Source organism: Leptonychotes weddellii, chromosome 5 (assembly GCF_054177405.1).
Source record: "Leptonychotes weddellii isolate Sample4059 chromosome 5, ASM5417740v2, whole genome shotgun sequence".
NCBI lineage: Eukaryota > Metazoa > Chordata > Mammalia > Carnivora > Phocidae > Leptonychotes > Leptonychotes weddellii.
The window spans coordinates 137,526,512-137,548,713 of NC_138373.1; the positions used below are offsets into that span (position 1 = coordinate 137,526,512).

General features: G+C 41.2%; 1 protein-coding gene and 1 long non-coding RNA gene across 13 annotated transcripts in view; one reads left to right on the forward strand and one right to left on the reverse strand.

Moving 5' to 3' along the window:
• Positions 1–6,463, reverse strand: part of NTN4 (netrin 4) — a 137,449-nt gene extending 130,986 nt beyond the window's left edge. For 4 of the 10 annotated variants that reach the window (XM_081822217.1, XM_081822215.1, XM_081822216.1 and 1 more), the window contains exons 1-2: positions 5,894–6,463; positions 2,564–3,093 (exon numbers count right to left, since the gene is read on the reverse strand). In XM_081822217.1, coding sequence (XP_081678343.1) covers positions 2,564–3,093; positions 5,894–5,948 — 585 coding nt within the window. In that variant the 5' untranslated portion in view covers positions 5,949–6,463. Of the gene's footprint in view, positions 1–2,563; positions 3,094–5,423; positions 5,579–5,893 lie in introns of those variants that run through there. The other 6 variants (XR_014145862.1, XR_014145861.1, XM_081822212.1 and 3 more) reach the window with 4 other exon arrangements.
• Positions 4,569–21,172, forward strand: LOC145721874 (uncharacterized). 3 transcript variants are annotated; one of them, XR_014145864.1, is made up of 3 exons: positions 4,569–4,922; positions 10,906–11,041; positions 18,130–21,172. It is a non-coding gene; the product is annotated as an uncharacterized LOC145721874 (long non-coding RNA). The 3 variants fall into 3 exon arrangements; XR_014145863.1 differs by lacking the exon at positions 4,569–4,922 and adding an exon at positions 6,473–6,678; XR_014145865.1 differs by lacking the exon at positions 4,569–4,922 and adding an exon at positions 6,763–6,848.
• Positions 21,173–22,202: the final 1,030 nt, after the last annotated feature.

A 22,202-nucleotide genomic window follows, 5' to 3' on the forward strand; every position in this document is an offset into this window, starting at 1 on the left:
ATCCCCTCCAGGGAGGTGTCCTCTCATCCTTATCTTTGAGAAAGACTCTCTTCTACTCTCCAACTCGGGAGGGAAAGATTCACTCCCAAACCTGTGCTCTGAAGGGAAGAAATTCTATGATGGTTTGCTGTATACTTGCAAAAATACTCTAGAGGGAACCAGATGGCTCCTGATTTTTTTTTCTTGTCATTGAATTATAAGTCAACTGAAATAACAGCTACAATGAAAAAAAATATTTGACTGGATATAAAAGGCAAAATAACATAAATTTTAGTCTCTCTCTGCTTGAAATTTGATGTAATAAGCACTGATGACAATAAGTAGTTTGGCTCTAAAGAAGGTAAGACTTTGCTTCCACTCTAAGTTAAATAAATGTTACTTTAGTTATCTCTAAGTAATTGCTGGGCCACCGTAATACATTCAATGTGATATTTGCTAAGCAAGCATGCCTGTCATCTGGTTACTGAAAGACTGTATTTTTGCAACTTCATAGATACACATGGCCCAATAGCACTGAGATGTAGGGAACCGATATGAGCACGTGGATCAATTCCAAAGCAATCTGAGAGTTCAAGCCATTCATTTGTTTGCAACACAAAGTGTTCTCCACATGAGAAAACAATGAGTCTAACTTATCCGTCTCTTTCCTGTCCTGGTATCTTTAAAAATGTCCAACATGACAGGGTGCACAGGGTTTACAATATGAAGCCAACTTTAATTTTTTTTTTTAAAGATTATTTATTTGAGAGAGAGAGCATGAGCAAGAGGGGCAGAGGATGAGAGAATCTCCAGCAGACTCCACACAGGGCTCCATCTCACGACCCTCAGCTCATGACCTGAGCCAAAACCAAGAGTCGAATGCTTAACTGACTGAGCCCCCCAGGCGCCAACTTTAGAGACCAGGAAGATCATCTGTGTGCTGTTCGTGCCACATCCCACTTGGTTTCCTTGCCAGCAGCACTGGGCCTGGTCCGCAGAGAGCACACAGAAGAAGTGTCTGGATAATATGGCTAAAGTCCATATGCGACTTTGGTAGTAGGGGGAAGAAGTTCCCAAACAGTTTTTTCATTAGGCCCCTCGCAAGCACCCCTCCCCCCAAACCAAAGGCAGAATTAGTGGCATTGACTACGGTGCCTAGCACATAGTAGGGGCTCAATAAATGTTTACTAAGTACAATCATCTGGGAAGCCAGTGAATACTAATACAAAGGACTACTAGAAGAGAGTTCATCTTAGTCTTTGTAGCTATTGTACTACATACATTGGACATAAGCCTCACACATAGTCCAGGCTTTCTCAGCCCTGGTACTATTAACATGTGGGGCTAAGAATTCTTTGTTGGGAGTGGGGAGTGGTACTGTCTTGTGCACTGTAGGAAGTTTAGCAGCATCCCTGGCCTCCACCCACTAGATGCCTGTAGTGTCCCTCCCCCCAGCAAAAATGTCTCCAGGCATTGCTATATGTCCCCTGGGAGGGTCCAGGGGGTGGCAAAATCATCCCTACTTGAGAACCACTTATTTAGTCTGTGTGTTCACAACATGTGCCAGAATTAGAAAGATTATATTCTCTCTTCTCTTTTTTTCTGAATCAACATTTTTTAAACATGATTTTATTTATTTTATTTTTTAAGTAAGCTTTACACCCAACACGGGGCTTGAACTCATGACTCTGAGTGAGTTCTACCGACTGAGCCAGCCAGGCACGTCTGAATCCATATTTCTTGATCTACATGATGGTATTTTATTCTCTTAATCTGATTTCACTTAATTTAGTTTTCTCTAAATGTTTTCATAATGCTAGGCAGAGGTGGAGGGGGGACTTTCTAGGTATATCCATATAAGTTAAAAAGACCTGTTTTCCCTTTAGGGAAGGGAAAATATGAAACAAGGAGAAAACATTCCATACAGGAATTGGACTAGTAGCTAATGAGGCTGTTTTGCAAAATGAGGTTGAGGTGGTTTTGGGCCCAGGGTAGACAGAAGTCCCTAAACTGCAACTGTGATTCCAAAAAGAACTTTTGTATCTTAAAACACAGTACCCTCATCTGTTTGCTATGCATTCTTGTAATCTTAACAATAAAACTCCACTGTTATACAAAAGTATCCTTCTGTTTAGACTTTTTTTCTCCCTTGGCTTTAGTTTTATTTACTTCCTATTTATGTTAACAGTTTCAGGAAGATACCCAGCATGCATGGACTCCAGGAACACGCTGTCTCCGTAACTCTTGTTCCTTCAGAATTACAGTAAGTAGTCCCGCTAACCGAAGAAATCATTAGCCTTTAAACCTTGAGGATAGTGATGATGCCGTGTGTCTACTCTTCCTTAAAATTAAGAAAATTAAAACCTTAGAATTCCAGCTCAAACCCAGCCAGTGGACAACCTGCTGGAAAATGACTACACAACCATATCTAAGGGTGAGAAATAATTTATGACAAATAAAGCTCATGAAAAATTCTAATTTCATTCATGTTGCTGCAAGTACACCTTCATGCTTTAAAAAAAAATGTGGGCTGGTAACATTTTTCTACCTTACTTATAGCGTAGAGTTAAACGTGGGCTCTTACCTCTCCTCCGGTGCATGGAAAAGGATTGGAGTATCTCGAAGTGCAAATAGCTCCCTTCTTGATGACATCATCTTCCAGGCCAAACGTAGCTGAGCAGTTAGTTGCAAAGTACTTGTAAGGCTTCCATGTCTTCCCAAAGTCCTGGGACCGGTCCAGCACCATAGCTGCTGGCCTGGGGGACTTGAACACCATAATTAGATGAGTGAAGTAGAATTCAGCTTCCAGGTCTAACTGGATCTTTTCTCTGTGCACATCCTCAGCAGACTGCCACCACGTGCGAGGAAACCTGAAGGATGAGTCCGCCATGGCGGCAGGCAAGTGAGCCAAGTGAGGCTGGGCAGCATGGCATTTGTCACATTTGGGCTGCCGACAAGTCAGATCAGCGTTCTCACTATAGAAGCAGTACAGGTCGGTGGCGTTCTGACCACAGGTGGTGTCTGCCCAGAGTTTTCTCCCTAAAGCCAAGTTTCCCATCCGAGGGTTGCAGGCTTTTTCACAGCGGGAACTCACTCCAACTACTCCACTCAGTCCTGGGAAAGGGAAAGCCTATGTTATTCAAGACAAACCCATCTGGAAAGCTCTTCTGTCTTCAACAGTCAAGTTATCCCCAAAGAGCTTAAGACTTTCACTAAAGAGGACATTCTATCAAATTTGAGCATGAATACTGTTCTGCATTTATAGTGCATCTGTCTATACCAGTGTGTGAGCATGCATTTCATGTCCAGATATACAATTCACATAAAGGGAGAGAAATTACTTCAGATAAAGGGTGAGAGGAAGGAAAATGGAAACACTGGGGGAGAGATAATGGGCCCAAACCTTTTAAGTACTTTGCTTTCTAAACATTCCCTGTATTTGAAATATACGCGTTTGTTTTGAAGTCATGACTTAAATAATCCCCAAAAACAATGATGTTTTTAAGATCACCCAATTTAGTCTTTCAAATATAATTTGAGTCCTTAGCATTATCTAAAGTGCTTATTAGAATGCATCAAGGAGGAAATGTTTTATTCTATTATATTTTTAATCCGAAAATGTGAGGGGACAAATTCCCTAGGAAAAGCAATACGAGATATTTAATCAATATACAGTGGGATCTCACTTAGGGAGGCAAAACTAGAGACCGCTGGAACTCAGAGGCATAATATCTATTTTTAATAATGAGTAAATATAACTAAGAAAAAAACTCTCTAAACTGCCAAATGGCAGAAAAGCTTATTTGACATGCTCTCTGCCTCTTGAGTGCTTCTACCTATGACAGATTATATAGTAGTTGCCTGTTTGCTTAACAGGAGAATGTTTACAGTCTGGCAGCCACTAAGAGCACCTTTAAACATTATCTGTGAACTAAAACACCTTCTTAAAGAAACATGTGCTTCCACCCAAACACAGGTCCAACAGACTTTAAGGTTTCAAAATTACTTAAAATGATAAACATTATCCACTTATTAACATGCTGACTACGTATTTTAATCCTTTAATTTGGGTTTGTCATGTTAATTATGAATACCTTAAGCAAAATCATTTATTGTAAAAGTTAAAACAGAGAAAGAAAGAAGGAAAAGGAAGTCAAACCCCAAATTCTGGCTAATTGAATGTTTCTGCTTCTTAAGGGAGAGCACCTCTGAACTGTTATCACTGTGCTATTGGAGAAGCCAAATGACAGCTTAGACTAGAACAGAGACATTTCACATGCTGACTGACAATCACCAGCCCCACATAGCCTCTGCAACCAAGAGAAAGGGCTTCCTTAGGCATATATTTTTTTTAAATGTCAATTTCAGATGTGCATTATGCCTGGACTCTTGTTTGCCACTGTTCTGATTAACTGGAGCAACAGTTGCTTGTGGCCAGGATCACCCAAACACACAATGGGCTATGACTCACCTGCAAAGCATTTCGGGGAAAATCATATACTGCCCGTACAAGTATTTCTGACTTGAAACACTTGCCTTGTGATATTTATTTACAACCTCTTGATTGCTTGCCTGTTTTTGCCATAACATGGTTTGAAAAGGGAAAGGTTTAATAAAGTTCACTCTGTGGTTGGGGGAGCATGCATAAATGCAGGCAGGGGTGCATCCCTAAGAAGAATTAAGGTAAAATCTTAGACCTCTAATGGCTCCTTGGGGAAAGTACTGAATCATTTTAAATGCCTCCGAAGTAGTAAGTACAGAAAAGATTGTGGAGCCAGATAAATAATTGGTGGGCAAAATACTTGGGAGATCCCTTAAGAAGTAACTATCCAAGTATAGGAAGGATGTTCCTGAGCCTGCCCGGTTTGGGGTGAAGATTCTAAAACTTTGCTTTACTGTGTGCCAGCGTCCCTGAGGGCAGAGCGGAAGAAGCCGAAGGGAAGGTACGGTGCGCCAATGCTCTCTGTCCACCAGTCCGTCCCTCCAGCCCACACTCCCCTTTCTAGAGCAAACGAGAAACGTTTGAGAGATTGGATGGCTGAAGAGTCCCTCACTTTCTTTCCCCCTTCACACCCTGAGCTGCACTTACACCTAACTGGAAACCAGGTGACCCGCAAGGGGGAGGGAGAGGAACAGAAGGGGGGCTCCCGAATTTAGAAACGGCGCGCTAGGAACGGGTGGCCAAGGACAGCCCAGGAAAGCCGGGCTGGGAGTAGGAGGGAGAGAGCCTCTGACGACGCCTCTGCCGGTCGTCCAGTTACCGAGACAGGGAGCAGACCCGCCTCCGACCTCCCACGGAGCCTCAGCCAGGGTACCAATTCCCTAGGGGCGGCCAGCCAGCTCGTGCAACCCAGGGTGATCACCTATCGTCCCAGCCCGGGGTCTCACTGCATTCCAGCCACTGCCGCGGTGAAAGGGCACACACCCCGCCCAGGTGTCCCTACCTGGTTCCTTCGTGCCCAGTATGAGGTCGGGGACTAGGGCGATCGCTCTCCACGAGAGAGCAGCCGCGGCCCACGCGCGCCCAGGGTCGCTGGGCCATCCCTCCCCATCATTCCTCAGGCCATGAAGTGCCGGGGGATGGCGAGCTTCGTCCTTTGTTCCCTCACAAAGTGGAAAGGCAGTTTTTTACAAGCCCAAACCGAGAAAGAAACCAAGGTCGTGGTATCTCCGGCAGGACGCACCCCGGATATCGGGTTATCCAAGGGCATGTGTAATCGCAGTTGCAAAAAAATCAATAGTATTTTAAACGGCAGAGACCCGGGGGAAAGAGGCGGAACATGGCCACTCATTTCATCCTCGGGAACAGAGCTTGGCGCTCCCAGCCCGCTCTCCCCTGCACCCCCGAGTCCCGAGGTGGGGAACAGAAAGCGCGAGGGAAAGGGGGTGGGGGCCCAGCAGCGTCACCACCCACCTGCGGCCACCGCCGAGCAGCCCCATAGCAGCAGCAGCCGCGCGCAGCTCCCCATGGCCGGGACGAGCCGGGAGGACCCGGGCCGGGCGGGTGCGCGAGGGAGCTGAGCCCTCTCGGTTGTGGGATGAAGCGCCAACAGTCCTCAGGAAGAACTGGGGCTCTTTATTTCTTCCCCCTCCTGGGGCGCCAGGCTCGGTCAGTGGGCGCCGGCTGCCGGGAGCCGCGGGCCGGGGCCGCGCCGGGCGGTGGGGTGACCCTCGCGCACCGGCCTGGAGGGGCCCGGGCACCTCGGGGGCGACGGGAGCCCCCGGACCATAGCCGGCCTGGCCGCGCAGCCCCTGCGGAGCGGTCCCGCGGGCTCCTCCGCCGCTAGCCCCGGGCTCGGCGCCCGCAGCAGCCGCTGAACTTTGCGAGACCTTTCACTTCCCGGCCGCCGCCGCCGCCGCTGCCTCCTGGGCGTCCTCCTCCGCTTTTACCACCTCCTCTCGCTGCCGCGTCTCGGTCCCGTCCTTCTCCATGGGCAGTTCCATGGGATGCATTTTTATTGCACCGACACCGCGGCGCTCCGGTGCCAGCCCTCCTCCCCTTGCACCTCCACCCCTTCCTCCTGCCCGCCCCCCGCGCTCGCTTGACAGCCGGGGCGGTGCAGCCTGCGCAGCCGGGTAGCCGCCGCCGCCGCCGCCGCCGCCACCACCGCCGCCGCGCCCGGGGAGGGGTCTCCTGGCCCCACGGGCCGCCCCCGAAGCCTCGCTACCAGCTCGTTCCGCCCGCCTTAGCGCCCGCGGGTACGGATCACGTCGGCCCCCAGCTTCCCTCGTGCCCCTCCCGGCGCTTGCCCTGCGTCTCCCTGCGTGACCCCCCTGGTGCCCTCCAGCACCCACAGGCCTCTTCTGGGAAGCAGTCTCCCATCTTCTCCCGGAACATTCCAGAGAGCAGTTGACTCCCTCTTGATCAGGTCAGGGCATGCCAAGGGGCTTAAAAAACCGCGAAACAGGCTAGCGCCTACTTCCAACATCCCCCAGCAAAACAAACCCTCCCCTCCACTCCCCATCTCCGCCACCCCTTCTCCCGGAGTCTCACGGTCCAGGAAAGGAACCCCCAACACAGCTCCGGGTCGTGGGCTTTGGAAAGCGCACGAACTGCTAAGTGGCCTTCGCGGCTTCTCCGCTGCTTTGGTGGGGGGAGGGGTGCGGGGGAGGGCATCCGGGCTAAACAGTCAATGCTTACTTTATCCGAGGTGTATCCATTTTGATGTAAAAGGTCTTCCCTAATTCAAACTCAAGGTGCTAAAAGGAAAGGGTCACAGGATTGGCTAATGGGCAGTGTAAAACATCCTTGTCTAGGGGCAGGGGCATGACAAAGAGAACTTGGTCTTTCCAAGCACTCTCACTCCATATAGAATGTGTTGTGCTATGAAACAAAAATGTTGTGAAATAAGTTACGGGGGGCAATTTAATATCAACCAGAAGCAGCTAATTGTGGATAGGATTGCTCAGGACTTCTGCTTATGGAAGGAGATTAAATAGCACTTGAGTCTGGGACATCTGCAAGTTCCATGAAAATGTAATTCTAAGCACACATCCAGGAGGATAGGCAAAAGTTAAGTAGAAGGCTGTATTGCCATGTTCATTTTGTGCCTTTGAATATTTTCCAGAAAATTAACTACATTACAGATACCATTCAGTTGTGTGTTACTGATGATGGCAATCCAGAGTTTAGGGTCTCAAGTACACATTTTTCATGACTCACCTGGGGATATATAAGAAGTTTGTGTCTCCCAAGAAGAACTGGGATGAAGTCCGCTTCATCCATTTGGGAGATATTAAAATTATTCCTCTGGCCAATACTGAGGAGTGGCAAAAGGTACGGGACAGCAGTTTTTATAACACTTTAGGAAATAAACCCTTTGAGTTTTCAAATATTGGCAGTGTTGGGGTTTTCTTCATATCTTATGGATATGCTCCCATCGAGTCACTGAAACACCTCTCCAAATTATTCTTTTTACCAAATAAATGATAGGAAATTATAATAGCATGGCACCGATATTAACCTAATGGCCAAAGCAAATTAAAGAAAGAGCACATTTATTATTAACCTCTGAGTCTGCTGTATTGAGGCAGAACTATTCCATTTCTCATTACAGATTTCAGAAACATTTACTATCCGTGCCAATCCTGCCTGGATAAGATACTTCCTTGATTGCTCTATAACTGGTTGTTTCTTTAACAAGACATTAAGTTCCTTAATGGCAAAGTAGTCTTTCATACTTAGTTTATATAAAACATTATTATGTTTTTCTTTTTTTTTAAGATTTTATTTATTTATTTGACAGAAAAAGAGAGAACACAACCTGGGGAAGCAGCAGGCAGAGGGAGAGGGAGAAGCAGGCTCCCCACTGAGCAGGGAGCCCGACACGGGTGGGGCTCCATCCCAGGGCCCTGGGATCATGACCTGAGCCGAAGGCAGCTGCTTTAACCGACTCAATATAAGATGTTTATCTTATATTCTTCATTATTCTTAGCTGAGAGCACCTGCTAGCTATATAATAAGGTTTCATTAAATATTTTTGCGTTATGTTTAAACTATTGCTATGTATAAGTACAAGATTAAGAAGAAAACCAATAAAATCAGAATGATTCCCCACATTCTAAAGGAATCTGTACATTTACACCAATACTTTCCAGGAGAGAAAAGTAGTTAGCATTCTAATCAATTTTATTTGGTTATATAGTCTAGTTATAAATTCTATTTCCATTCTGAAGAAGCTGTCTGGGGGAAGTTTATCTACATAAGGAAACTCTTGCTCAGTGATGAGTATATCACTGCCTATGATTATTTTGGAAAAATTCAGTAATGGATTCAGAATTTTCTTTTTTAATTTTATGAATTAGGAAGCTTAGCAAACTTACGGAATTTCAATAACAAGTTTCCAGAAGCCACATACTTGACAAATTAAATCTAGAATACCCCCAAGAACTTGGAAGAAAGCTAAAAGGACCTTTAAGAACTAAAATAGATGGCAAAAAGTCCATGTACCAAAGACCTTATTCATGGGAGAGCTCTTCAGACGTTCATTTAAATTATTCATGCGATGTTAATAAGTTTGGTTATGCTGTTTTCCTAGACCACAACATATTAGAAGTAACAAATTAGAATGAAGTGGGATGACATTAAAACAAGGAATGACAGAACTATAAAAAGTAGCCATAAGGACAAAAAACCACACAGCAGTCTGAGTGAGGCCTTTTAGTGAAGAGGCGAAGCACCAAAAGACTGAAAAGGTGTCACTCTGTTATAACTTATCACAGTGAGTGAGGTTCCTAATGGAATATAGGATATTCAGCATCAGAGGGGACCTTAGGGATCTTTGAGCCCAACTTCTCACCCCATAAGAAACCTCTCCACAAAAATTTCTGTCCAATAGTCATCCAATTTCTGTTCTAGAAATCTCAGTAAACAAAATCCTCAAAGGCAGCCCTTTTCATTTTTGGTAGAGTTTTATTTAACTGTGACATCTCTCTTCTTACAATTCTACCTATGTTTATAGTTTACTTTTCTGCAACTATGCAGAGTAGGTCCAATTTCTTTTCTGATAGGTATTCAGAGATTTGAAGTCACATTTTATTGCTCCGCTTAACTATTCTCTTCCGCAAGTGTTCGTTTAATTGTCCATATGGCTTGATTTCTCCAGCTTCCACCACCTTAGTCACCCCCTTTCAGATATACTACAGTTTATCAATGTTGTTCTTATACTATGCATCCAGGACTCAAGTCCAGGTTTATCTGGATTGGTGTAGAATAAGAACTAGTAGTTCTGGGCGCCTGGGTGGCTCAGTTGGTTAAGCGACTGCCTTCGGCTCAGGTCATGATCCTGGAGTCCTGGGATCGAGTCCCGCATCGGGCTCCCTGCTCGGCAGGGAGTCTGCTTCTCCCTCTGACCCTCCCCCCTCTCATGTGCTCTCTCTCTCTCATTCTCTCTCTTTCAAATAAATAAATAAAATAGAATCTTTAAAAAAAAAAAAAAGAACTAGTAGTTCCCTTAACTTAGGTCTAGGGCTTATATTTCTGTAGCTTAAAAATGCATTAGCAGCTTTGTGGTGTTGGCTGATATTATCCTTGAAGCAAATTATATGGATGAAGGATCATTGATAAAAGATAAAATACATTTTGTTTAATCAGAAGGAAAGAGTTCTATTAATTACCTACATTGCAGGTAGTAAGCATTCAATAAATATTAATTAAAAGAATTAATTAATTAATTTAAAGAAAAAATCAACAAGTTCAAATTAGAAAATTGGAAAAATGACTAAAAATTTAAAAAGAAACTGTTAGTCCTGAATGGGATAAATATCTATTTTCTGAAAAAAACAATCACTTCTATGGAAAAATTTGATTCTTCAACAACACTGTACATGTGGTATTACTATACATTTCCAAGGAAAGAAAGAACTTTGCAATAGTGATATTTTTAGGATACCTAGTGTCTTTCTTCATTGAACTATAAACATGATCTCATTTATCCTTGAAGCATCAATGTGTGGGAGGGAACAGGAATAGTTGCATGCATTTACAGAGAGAGAAAGTGATGTGAAAGATGTAAGTGCCAAATTTAGATCATCCAGTAAATATACACTGGAGATCGGACATGGGTTTTCAGATTTAAAAAAAAAATTTTTTTTTTTTTTAAGATTTTATTTATTTGACAGAGAGAGACACAGCGAGAGAGGGAACACAAGCAGGGGGAGTGGGAGAAGCAAGCTTCCCGCTGAGCAGAGAGCCCAATGCGGGGCTTGATCCCAGGATCCTGGGATCATGACCTGAGCCAAAGGCAGACGCTTAACGACTGAGCCACCCAGACGCCCCTTTCAGATTTTTTTTAAAGAAATCATTGTTTATCCATCAATTTTCCGTGAATACGATCTTATCTCTCTTGGACCTAGAAGACTGTTGGGAGAAAATTAAATGGAGAATTATTTCCATTGAAATAAGCCTGTATTTTGTTTCCTACCTAGCTCTATGCCCTTTAAAAACATCATCTTGGGAATTTCCTTAAGCTTTAATCCAAGCCTCCTGTGCTTCCTGGCTACGGCAGCTCATTCCTAGGAAGGGAGTGAGAGCCTTTGAAACTACATGTGCTCTTCGAGGAAGGTAAGCAGTAGTTTTCTTAAAAAAAAAAAAAAGGCACGCATGCTCTCTCATGTTTAAATTAATTATATGGAGCCTAGAAAGTTCAAACAAACAAGAACAGTGTTGTTGTTACAGAGATAGCTACCCTGGACAGCACTGCATTGACACAAATTTTAAATACTTTTTCCTCTAAATAGCTCTTAACTAAAACTTTCCATACACACTGCTATTCCTAACAGTGATAAAGAGATGCTCAGAGACAAATTACTGTTCTTTTAAATGTAAGAAAATAGACAAAGCAACAATGACTAAAGGCTGCATGAGGATGAAAGAAGAGTGAACAATATGGGTGATTCCTTTTATTTATTCGTGTCTTCTGTGTAATGGTGTAGTGGTTAGGAGCATGGACTGGCCTGATGCCCCAGGTGTGAGCCTGCTCACACAGCTAGTAGTTGTGTGACTACGGGCAATGATAAATAAATAACCCGTCCGTGCAACCATTTCTTCATCTGCCCTATGGGAATAACAGTAGCACCTAATAAGATTATTGTTAATATGAAACGAGCTAATATTTATGAAGTAGTAGACAAGAGCAAGACCCAGGAAGCACTTTAAGTTTTCTTAAGTACATACAATAGTAAAACACAAATCCGTCATGTACAGGCAATCTCTTTTGACCTGCCCTGGAATTTTATCTTCAAGTTATATAGAGATATTTAATAGGCAGAAGCTAAATCGTTGCCCTGGCTTAATTTTAAATGTTGCATCACGTCTATGAAAGCATCACACAGGAAATGAAATTATGAGGCAACCGATCTTCTCTAGCTGGAAGGAGAAGGACCTTAGCATTGATGGAGCAGCTAAAATTTTCAGGCACAGTGTGGAGTACGTTACAATTCTCACAACAACTCGCTAAGGTTAAGTTGTCAACTCTTTGATGGGGAAACTGAAGGTCAGAGAAGTTAGATGCCTGAGCCAGGTCACAGAGCTAAGTAAGCAGACCAGTTAGGATTTGAAGTCTGGTGTGTCTGATTTTAAGTGGGGTCTTCTTCATTGCCTTTTTTGAGAGAGGTGGCAGAGCTAGGCAGTTAAAAGAAAGGATCAAAACTTTTTCATTGTTTAAAGCACTCCTAGAATGTTTTCTATTTTGACAATCACAGTTTATTAACCCCCATCTACCTGCTTATTTCCAAATCTCACTTAGGAGATTCAGGGCTATATATCCAACTGTCAATGGACAGTTCTACTTAGACACCTCAAATTCAACACATTCAAAACTAAAGTCATCATTTTTCTGCCCTAACTTATGTTATTCCTCCTATATTCCCTATCCTGTAGAATGTCACGATGACTATTCACCTACTAGATCAACACAAAAAGAGTAGCATTTTTCAGACTTCTGCAGAACACTCATGTTACAGTGAGATACACTAAATATTGTGAGGGAAAAGAGTTCTGTTGTCAAATAATCTTTTTTTTTTTTAAAAGATTTTATTTATTTATTTGACAGAGAAAGACACAGCGAGAGAGGGAACACAAACGAGAGAGGGAACACAAATGAGAGAGGGAACACAAACGGGGAGTGGGAGAGGGAGAAGCAGACTCCCTGCCGAGCAGGGAGCCCGATGCGGGACTCGATCCCGGGACTCCAGGATCATGACCTGAGCCGAAGGCAGTCGCTTAACCAACTGAGCCACCCAGGCGCCCCTGTTGTCAAATAATCTTAACAGTAAATTAGAGTTAAATAGGACTTCTTAGAATCTTTAAGATGCTAAGCTCATTTCAAATCTCCAAGAAATGGGGGCGCCTGGGTGGCTCAGTAATTTAAGGGGCTGCCTTTGGCTCAGGTCATGATCCTGGGGTCGTGGGATCTGGAATGGAGTCCCACATCAGGCTCCCTGCTCAGCAGGGAGTCTGCTTCTCCCTCTCCCTCTGTCCCCCGCCCCCGCTAGTGCTCTTTCCCTCTCTCTCTCTCTCAAATAAATAAATAAAATCTTTAAAACAATCTCCAAGAAATGGATATGATATGATATTAGATAGGATTACATTCAGTTGCATGAACCCAACTCAGTAGATTAACCAAACTAAGATTGATTTTCTTCTCATGATAAAAGGTATACAAGGAGGTGTACAGCCCAAGACAAGTACAAGTGCTCAAGAAAGTCATCAGGACTTGCACAGTTTTCTTCCTTATGGTTGAAAGATATCTGCTCTACCACTGGGACTTGTGTCCACATTGTAGGCAAGAGAGACGGAAAAAAAGATATAGGCCAGCTAAGTCTGCTTTCCCAGCAACCTTGCATACCTGCTTATATCTAATTGTCCAGAACTGGGTTATGTGGCTTCTCCAGACCATAAGGAAGTCTGGGGAGATGAGTATTTTAATTTGGCTTGTTGCCACCCTTAACAAAATCAGGCTCCTATTAGAAAGAATAGGAGTTTAAATACTAAGTAGACAATTAGCTGTATATGTCATCAAAAGTTAGCAATTTCACCCATGTATTTGCCCCAAGCACTTATTAACATATCCTGTGGCTGCCCATCACTGACAGAGGGTATTCATGTTGCTTGCTTGGCACCCGGACCTTCTGTGATGTATCAGCTCCCTGCAACAGGCTCTCTAGCGCCACCCACAGTGAACTACCTGCCATCTCTGAGATGCACAACAGTGCTCCATGTCCCTTACTTGGGCACACCTTCTGCCTTTGCCTCCTGTTCTCTCCTCCTTCTGGCTAACTCTGGCAGGTCCTCAGAAATTCAGTTAAACTGCTGTCACACCTCCTTTTTTGCTCTCTACCCTTCCAACTGGGTTAGTTGTCTCCCTATCCTCCCCTGCATTACTGTATTATCCTCAACTAAATTTTTTTTTTCCCCTTATATATTGAGTGGAAGGAAGAAAAAAAAAAAAAGCCCTGGAAGCACAATTGTATTTATGCTTTAATTATAACTATAGGAAATATACACATGAAAAAGGCATGGAATAGATCAAAATGTTAGAGATGATTGGTTCTCTGGCTTTGAAACTTTTAGCAACACTATATAATTGTTATGATTCCATTTTTATTTCAAAAATAGAACAACTTAAGGCAGAATATGATAAAGCAGGACATGAAGAGTGGCGTATAAAGTAGGCAGTTAGCAGCAGGTGGAACACCGTGGGCTCAGGGGGTGAGAAGAGCCACGTGGAGGATGTGGACTAAGCTGGGTCCTAACAACTGGATAGGTTTGGATGGATGTGGTGGCAGGTGTGGGCAAACCTCGTTGGTGATTGTCACATAACTGCACAGGCCACACCTATATGTTCACAATATACAAAGTACCTCCTGGACAGTGAGTAGCATCCAACAAGGGAAGGGATTCATGGGGATCAGTGGGAGATGGGCTTTGGTTAAAGGCTTTGGTGAGTCAGGCTGATTTGTATTGGGAAATTACATTATAGTTGTCATTATCTGGAAATGGCATATAATAGGTTAGAAAAGAGAGGGCCTAGAAGAGGAGTGAAGGGCTACTCTATGACAAGAGCTGGGTTGAAACCAAGGTGGTGCTGGGAAAGTGGAAGAAAAGAGAGATTGAGGAAAAAACAAAATATGAAGAATTGACAGGACTTTGTAACCATTTGATGGTAGAGTTGGCAGAAGAAGTTAAGAATGCCTTGGTGGGAAATCAGAGGGGGAGACAAACCATGAGAGACTATGGACTCTGAGAAACAACTGAGGGTTCTAAAGGGGAGGGGGGTGGGGGGATGGGTTAGCCTGGTGATGGGTATTAAAGAGGGCATGTAATGAATGGAGCACTGGGTGTTATACGCAAACAATGAATCATGGAACACTACATCAAAAACTAATGATGTAATGTATGGTGATTAACATAACATAAAAAAAAAAGAATGCCTTGGTGGCTCTGAATCTGGTTAGTTGAAAAAAATGATAGTTTCTTTTTCAGAAATAGGAGAATGAGGAAATGTAGCTAGTCTGGGAGGTGGGACGATAGGAGATGGCCAACTGCTTTGTGAAAAAGTTGATTTAGAGAGAATGGCAGGCCAGTCACGTCCAGCAGTTAACCTGGCTTTGGAGCTTAGCAGAGCGAGTCAAGTTTCCAGATACAGGTGTAGGAATCATTTACATAAAGATACAGTTGAAACAATAAACAGAAAAGAAATCCCCAAGAGAAGCAGACTATCTTAAGAACATTTACCATCAGCATTATAACTTCAGATAATTTGTAATTATCATGATAAAACATTAGTGTAGGAAAGATCTTGGAAGTTATTTAAGCCAATCTCCTTTTTCAACATGGAAAAAACTGAGGACCATTGAGATTATACATTTAAAACCTAAAGCCTATTTACAGTAGACTCCAGGGTATTCAAAGTTATACAGCTAGTTAGGATTAATGACTGAATTGGGATTGAGCTTTCTCTTTGCCCAGTGACTCTTACATCAGCAATCAAGAACACATAGATTCTACTAAATTTTTCTGGCTCTTTAGCTTAAAATCAAAGAAACTATTGTCCAAAAATTAGAAAACCATTTTTAAAAAGTCCACAATTTCCTCCATATGAGACTTCTGACTCCGGGGAAACAAACTGAGAGGGTTGCAGAAAGGGAGGTGGGTGGGGGGATGGTTTAACTGGGTGATGGGCATTAAGGAGGGCATGTGATGTGATGAGCACAGGGTGTTATACACAACTGATGAATCATTGAACATTATATCAAAAACCAATGATGTACTATACCTTGGCTAATTGAATTTAAATAAAAAAAGAAAAAAGCCCACAATTTCCTAAAGGAGCAATATGATTAAAAAAAAAAACAAAAAAAACCCTTTGTCTATAGGTGGGATTTCAAAATAAATAATCTAGGACAATGTATTCAAGCTGCTATTTAAGCTAGCTATGCTTCTGGTTTGATTTCAACTATAGGTCTTAATTTCCCTGGATATGTATTTCCCTTAATTTCCCTGAATTATGCTGCAATTTCAAACATAAACATGTTTCTGGAAATTTTTATTTCAATTCTCACAAGATTACAATGCAATTTAGAAGGCAAATCTATGACACCATCTGCTTTAACCCTAAATTCAGTATAATGGACCCTACCTTAGAAGAGAGATTCAGTTACTAGGAAAATCAGAAGAACTTCATTATGCAATGTCTAATCATAACAACATCTTTAGAGCTCAAGGTAATAGCTTCTGGGTATTAATGCCTTTTTTAAAGATTTTATTTATTTATTTGAGAGAGAGCACAAAGTAAGAGAGAGAGAGAACACGATTGGGGAGAGAGGCAGAGGGAAAGGGGTAAAGGGGCAGAGGGAGAGAGAGAAGCAAACTCCCTGCTAAGCAGGGATCCTGACTTGGGGCTCAGTCCCAGGACCCTGAGATCATGACCTGAGCTAAAGGCAGATGATTGACCAATTGAGCCACCCAGATGCCCCAGTATTAATGCCTTTTAAAAACCTGCAAATAAGTGGTAAAAGACATTGCAAGTCCATAGACAGCCAAGGTTACAATAAAAAGTTCATTTATGTTCCTGCAAAATCCAAAATAACACCTCCAATGTTCTACCTTAAATCTTCCCTATTTATAAATGTTATCTACTCACAGAAATATTCCCTATTAAATTTGAGGAATTAGAACCTTAAAGCCAAAGTTAATACAAAAGTAATATAAAAATATTCATTATTCTGGTGAAGTCCAAGCACTTTTTCATGCATGCAGTTAATCTCTATAACATAACTATAGAAGATTTCTTCATCATAAAGGACAGTACATCATTTTTCCACTTTCTTCCCTCCTTTAGGAATGTTTGAGTAAATGCAAGTTTTATTGCAAGCAGAGAAGGTGGAATCTTCTTTAAAAATTACTAATTATTTTTAGGATACATGATATTCCTATTATGGACAGAATTCTGTTTTTGGTAATAAAAGCATAGAGAAGGGGAAGCTGGGTGGCTCAGTCAGTTGAGTGGCTGACTCTTGGTTTCGGCTCAGGTCATGATCTCAGGATCCTGAGATTGAGCCCTGCTTCGGCCTCCACACTCACTGGGGGGCGGGGGGAGTCTGCTTGAGGATTCTCTCTCTCTCCCTCTCTCTGTGCCCCTCCCCACTCTCTCCCTCTGAAATAGATAAATAAACCTTTAAAAAAAGCCATAGAGAACTGCATTAACACTGTTTAAACAACATTGAAATTTATATTAAAAAGAATCCTGAAGCATCAGGGGATTTCTCGGTCTACTAATGACCCTATAAGAAATTTGTTCTGTGGAACTATCATATTCTCTGGCCTCCCATCCAGCCAGCAGGGGAAAAGAAGGAAGTACAGATTACTATCTCCTACTCTGAAAAAACAAAACAAAATAAAACCTGCAGACTTGAGGTAATAAGTAGCTAAAGCCAGTAGCTTCAAATTCTTTTCTCAATCTCACTGGTATGGCCCTGGGTATACCAATTTTAAATACACAGAGTCAAATACACTTAAGGTTTCCTAGTGTATATTTTCTTTCTTTTGTTTTCTTTTTTTTTTTTTGTACACAAAAGGATATTCATTTGCCCCTTTATGGACTCAAAATATCTTGCAATCAGTAAATAAATGTCTTGAATATGTATATTATCCAAAGGGATAAGTAAATAGAGTTGTATATAGAAGTAAACCCCCCTACGCAAATGTGGATGAACTTGAAATCTTGACAGGACTTTTTTCCGCACTTTTCTAACCAAACTTCTAACTATAGAAGATTTCATCATCATGAAGGACAGTACATCATTTTTCCACTTTCTTCCCTCCTTTAGGAATGTTTGAGTAAATGCAAGTTTTATTGCAAGCAGAGAAGATGGAATCTTCTTTAAAAATTATTAATTATTTTTAGGATACATGATATTCCTATCATGGACAGAATTCTGTTTTTGGTAATAAAAGCATAGAGAAGGGGAAGCTGGGTGGCTCAGTCAGTTGAGTGGCTGACTCTTGGTTTCGGCTCAGGTCATGATCTCAGGATCCTGAGATTGAGCCCTGCTTCGGCCTCCACACTCACGGGGGGTTGCATTTACTGGGGACTCAATGTATGGCAGGCTTGTGCTAAACACTCTACATACATTCTCTTCAATCCTCAGAGTCACCTAGGAAGAGAGCTTCAATCATCATACTCACTTTACAAATGAGAATTGAGACTCACAGCAGAACCAAGACCATACCCCAACCCACAGATCTCCAAAACTCATGAGCAAAACCACCATGTCCATCAGGGGTCTTTGGGAAATACAGAAAAGCAGCAAGAAGGGCAAATCCATCATCCCAAGAAACTAGTTTTCATGTTGGCACATTTTTTCTGATCTTATTTCTAGCCATACAATTTTTGTTCCATACTCTTTTTCACTTATTGTTGTTAAGTTATTAGAAATTCTCCCAAAATATCAATTTTCATGATCACATACTGTTCCAGTGAGTGCATATACCTTGTTCTACTTAATGCTGCATTTATTTGGACACTTGGGCTATTTTCAAATTTTTGCTATTTTAAATAATACTTTTATAAATATCTTTGTGAATTATTTCTTTATATTCATTAAAATGGAAATACAAGGACAAAGAAAATGTATGTTTAAAGCCACATTGCCAGATTTCTTTTTCAAAAAGTTTGTACTAGGGCTGCCTGGGTGGCTCAGTCTGTTAAGTGTCCAACTCTTAGTTTCAGCTCAGGTTATGATCTCAGGGTCCTGAAATCGACCCCTAGTTGGGCTCCACACTCAGCTCAGAGTCTGCTTGTTCCTCTCCCTCTGCTCCTCCCCCTGTTTTCTCTCTCTCTCTCTCCCTCATAAATAAATAATATCTTAAAAGAAAAAAGTTGCACTAATATATTGGGCCTGTTTTATCTCATCCATATCAGAACTCAATATTATATTTTAGAAATACAAATTACCTAATTCAGTATGTGAAAAGTGGTATTTTAAAATTTGCATTCCTTTGATTGGATTGTATGTAAAATTGAAAATGTTTTCCGTGCTTGCTAATCAGTTTTATTTCACCGTTCTCACTAGTTTCCTAAGGTGGAAGCTTACCTTTTGATTTTAGATCTTTCTTCTTTTCTAACATACGCATTTAATGCTATAAATTTACCTCTAAGCAGATTGATTTTGCTCTGTCCCACAAATTTTGATAAACTGTACTTTTATTTTTCTTTAATTCAAAATATTTTAAATTTCTCGAGATTTCTTCTTTGGCTCATGGGTTATTTAGAGGTATATTGTTTAATTTCCAGATATTTGGAAGTTTTCTAGCTAACCTTTTGTTATTTATTTCTAGCTTAATTCCATTGTGGTACAAGAATGTACTTTGTATGATTCCTGTTCTTTTAAATTTGTTAAGATATATTTTATGACCCAGATGTGGTCTATCTTGTGTATTCTGCTATGGTTGGTTGGAGTATTCTATAAATGTCAACTCAATTAAACTGATCTGTTCAAGTCATCTATATTCTTACTGTTTTCACCTTTTTCAAATTATAGTCATTTTTAGCAACCAGTGAACAAGACAACAGAAAAGTAAATAAAAAGCTAAATTATACTTAAAGCTTATATGGTAGGAAACAGATTTCCATATATGCTTTTCATGAAGTTTCTAGTTTTTGTCTATTACCTCTTTCTAACAATGAAAAGGATGTATGAGAGGAAAAGCTGGGTGAGAGAGTGAGCCAGAAACACAGAAGAAAATGTTGAAAGGAAACACCAGTCACGTCACTAGTCTGAGATTTTTCCATATTCTGAATGATGCTCTCATGCCTATTGAAAAAAAAAAGCTTATTGCCAAGGATTTTACCTTTTTAAAAAAAAAAGATTTTATTTATTCATTTGAGAGAGAGAGAGTGCACAAGTGCATGGGGAGGAGAAGTGAGGGGAGGGGAGGAGCAGAGGGAGAGGGATAAGCAGACTCCACACTGAGCATGGGGCCCCATGTGGGACTTGATCCCACGACCCTGAGATCATGATCTGAGCCAAAACCAAGAGTCGGACACCCAACTGACTGAGCCACCCAGGTGCCCCACCAAGGATTTTATCTTTATCAGTCTTCTTGAGAATTCATAGTTTTTAGTGAAAAAAATAACAATGTAACACTTAAAAAAGAGCGTCTGTAATCTTGTGTTTTGAACTGAGCCTGTTCTCACTGTAAAATACCACAAACTCATGGTTGTAAAGTTGGAAAGTACTGCAGTACAGAAAGTTCAGCTGATTACATAGTATTACAGCTTTAAGGGCTGCTTCAAAAGCAATCAGACTATTTGGAAAATCTTTTTCATAACAAATGTGTTCTTCTTTTAAAATGTAAACACTGAGCCAATCTTAGAAGCAAACATTGACTGCATATTTATGTCAAGTCAGTTTTTGTAAGTATTTTAGTTACAACAATGCAAAAACGTGAAGCATAGGTTTACTTTTTAACTCCAACCCTGTTCAAAGATCACTTATTGGCCTCTGAAGGAACAGGTGGTATGTCTGTTATAGTTTAACAAGTGGCCTTTCAGTGAGGTATAGTCATTCAGATACCTCTGGATGCTTTGGATGCTCTCATGTGTGGCAGGGTGCACTTGCTAAAAACATTCTCCTCTCTAGATCTGGAAACCTAGATTCTGTATCTTAGGCATGGGGCATGTATTCCAGACTTCCCTTTGAGTCATAAATGAAAAATGCCATCTTGCAACTGAGACAGCAATTCCTGTGCCAAGAAATCACATTCTTAATTTCTTAATATTGACATAAATGTTCCAGTCCTTGGTAAATCAGATAGCTTTCTGTTTGCAGTATATATCTGAGCATTTCATCCTTTTGATAACAGAGTTTACATGAATATTTTTTCTATTAGAGGTACTGTTAATTATACTAAGCTCCCCAAAGAATTTCAGATTCACCTCAAATACCAGCAACTCGATTCTGTTCTACTACTCACATTTGTTGGGTTGAGTTGAAGTGGAATTATCTTATGTTTATAGCTAATTTTAGGAATGTTTACATCTTTGGAAATTGAATTCACATTTTTATGAACATGGTATAATTCTCCATGTATTAGGTCCTCTTTTAGACATTTCAATAGAATTTTGTAATTTTCTTCATAAAAATCTTGCCAATTTTTTATTAGACTCACTCTTAGACACTATTTTGTTTGTATAAATGATATCTTTTTTAAGTGGTATTTTTTAAGTCTCTGTTTTTGGTATACTGGAATGTAATTTTTTTTTTTGTATATTGATCTTATATCTAGCAACCTTATTAGAATCTTGGTTCTATTAATTTGTAGGCTTTTGGATTCTTCTGTATAAACAACCATATCATACGCATATACATTCAGTTTATTTCTTCTTTTCCAGTCCTTTTAACTTTTATTTGTTTTTCTTTGCTAACTATACTGGCTAGAACATTTAGTGCATTTTGAATAGTCACAATATTGGAAGGCTGGTGATCTTCCTTGTTATCATGTGAGGTAAGCAGTGTGTTTAAAAGATATTTTTCTTCTTTTTTCACCCAGCACTAGGTGTTTTGTACTGAGAGAATTAAAGTCATCTAATCTTCACTATTGCCAGACTCATATCTTATCTTTAATCATTTCCCATATTTTTATCTTTTCTACTAGTTGAATTTGGTCTTTATACACTTTCTAAGTCCATGTTCTAAATTAAATTTTCTCATTTCCAATGGTGTATTTTTGTGAAACTGAATATTGATTGTGAAATCAATTCCCTACTGAGAAATTGTCTTTCTCTTTTTATTCAAATTACTTCTTTTTTTTAAAGATTTTATTTATTTATTTGACAGAGAGAGACACAGCGAGAGAGGGAACACAAGCAGGGGGAGTGGGAGAGGAAGAAGCAGGCTTCCCGCGGAGCAGGGAGCCTGATGTGGGGCTCGATCCCAAGACCCGGGGATCATGACCTGAGCCGAAGGCAGACTCTTAACGACTGAGCCACCCAGGTGCCCCTCAGATTACTACCTAACATTCATTGCTTCCGGGGAAAACTTAATTTAAAAATAAAATTTCTTCAAAGACAATGAGATGACTATGGGTCTACCTAACACTTTTAGTGAAGTGTTCTTTATTTCTCCCTATAATGTTGCCAGTACTTCCAAACATGCAGATTGCTCGGTTGTACAACATCAGAGCGACCACTCACATCACTGTCTCTGTGAAGGGCATGCCC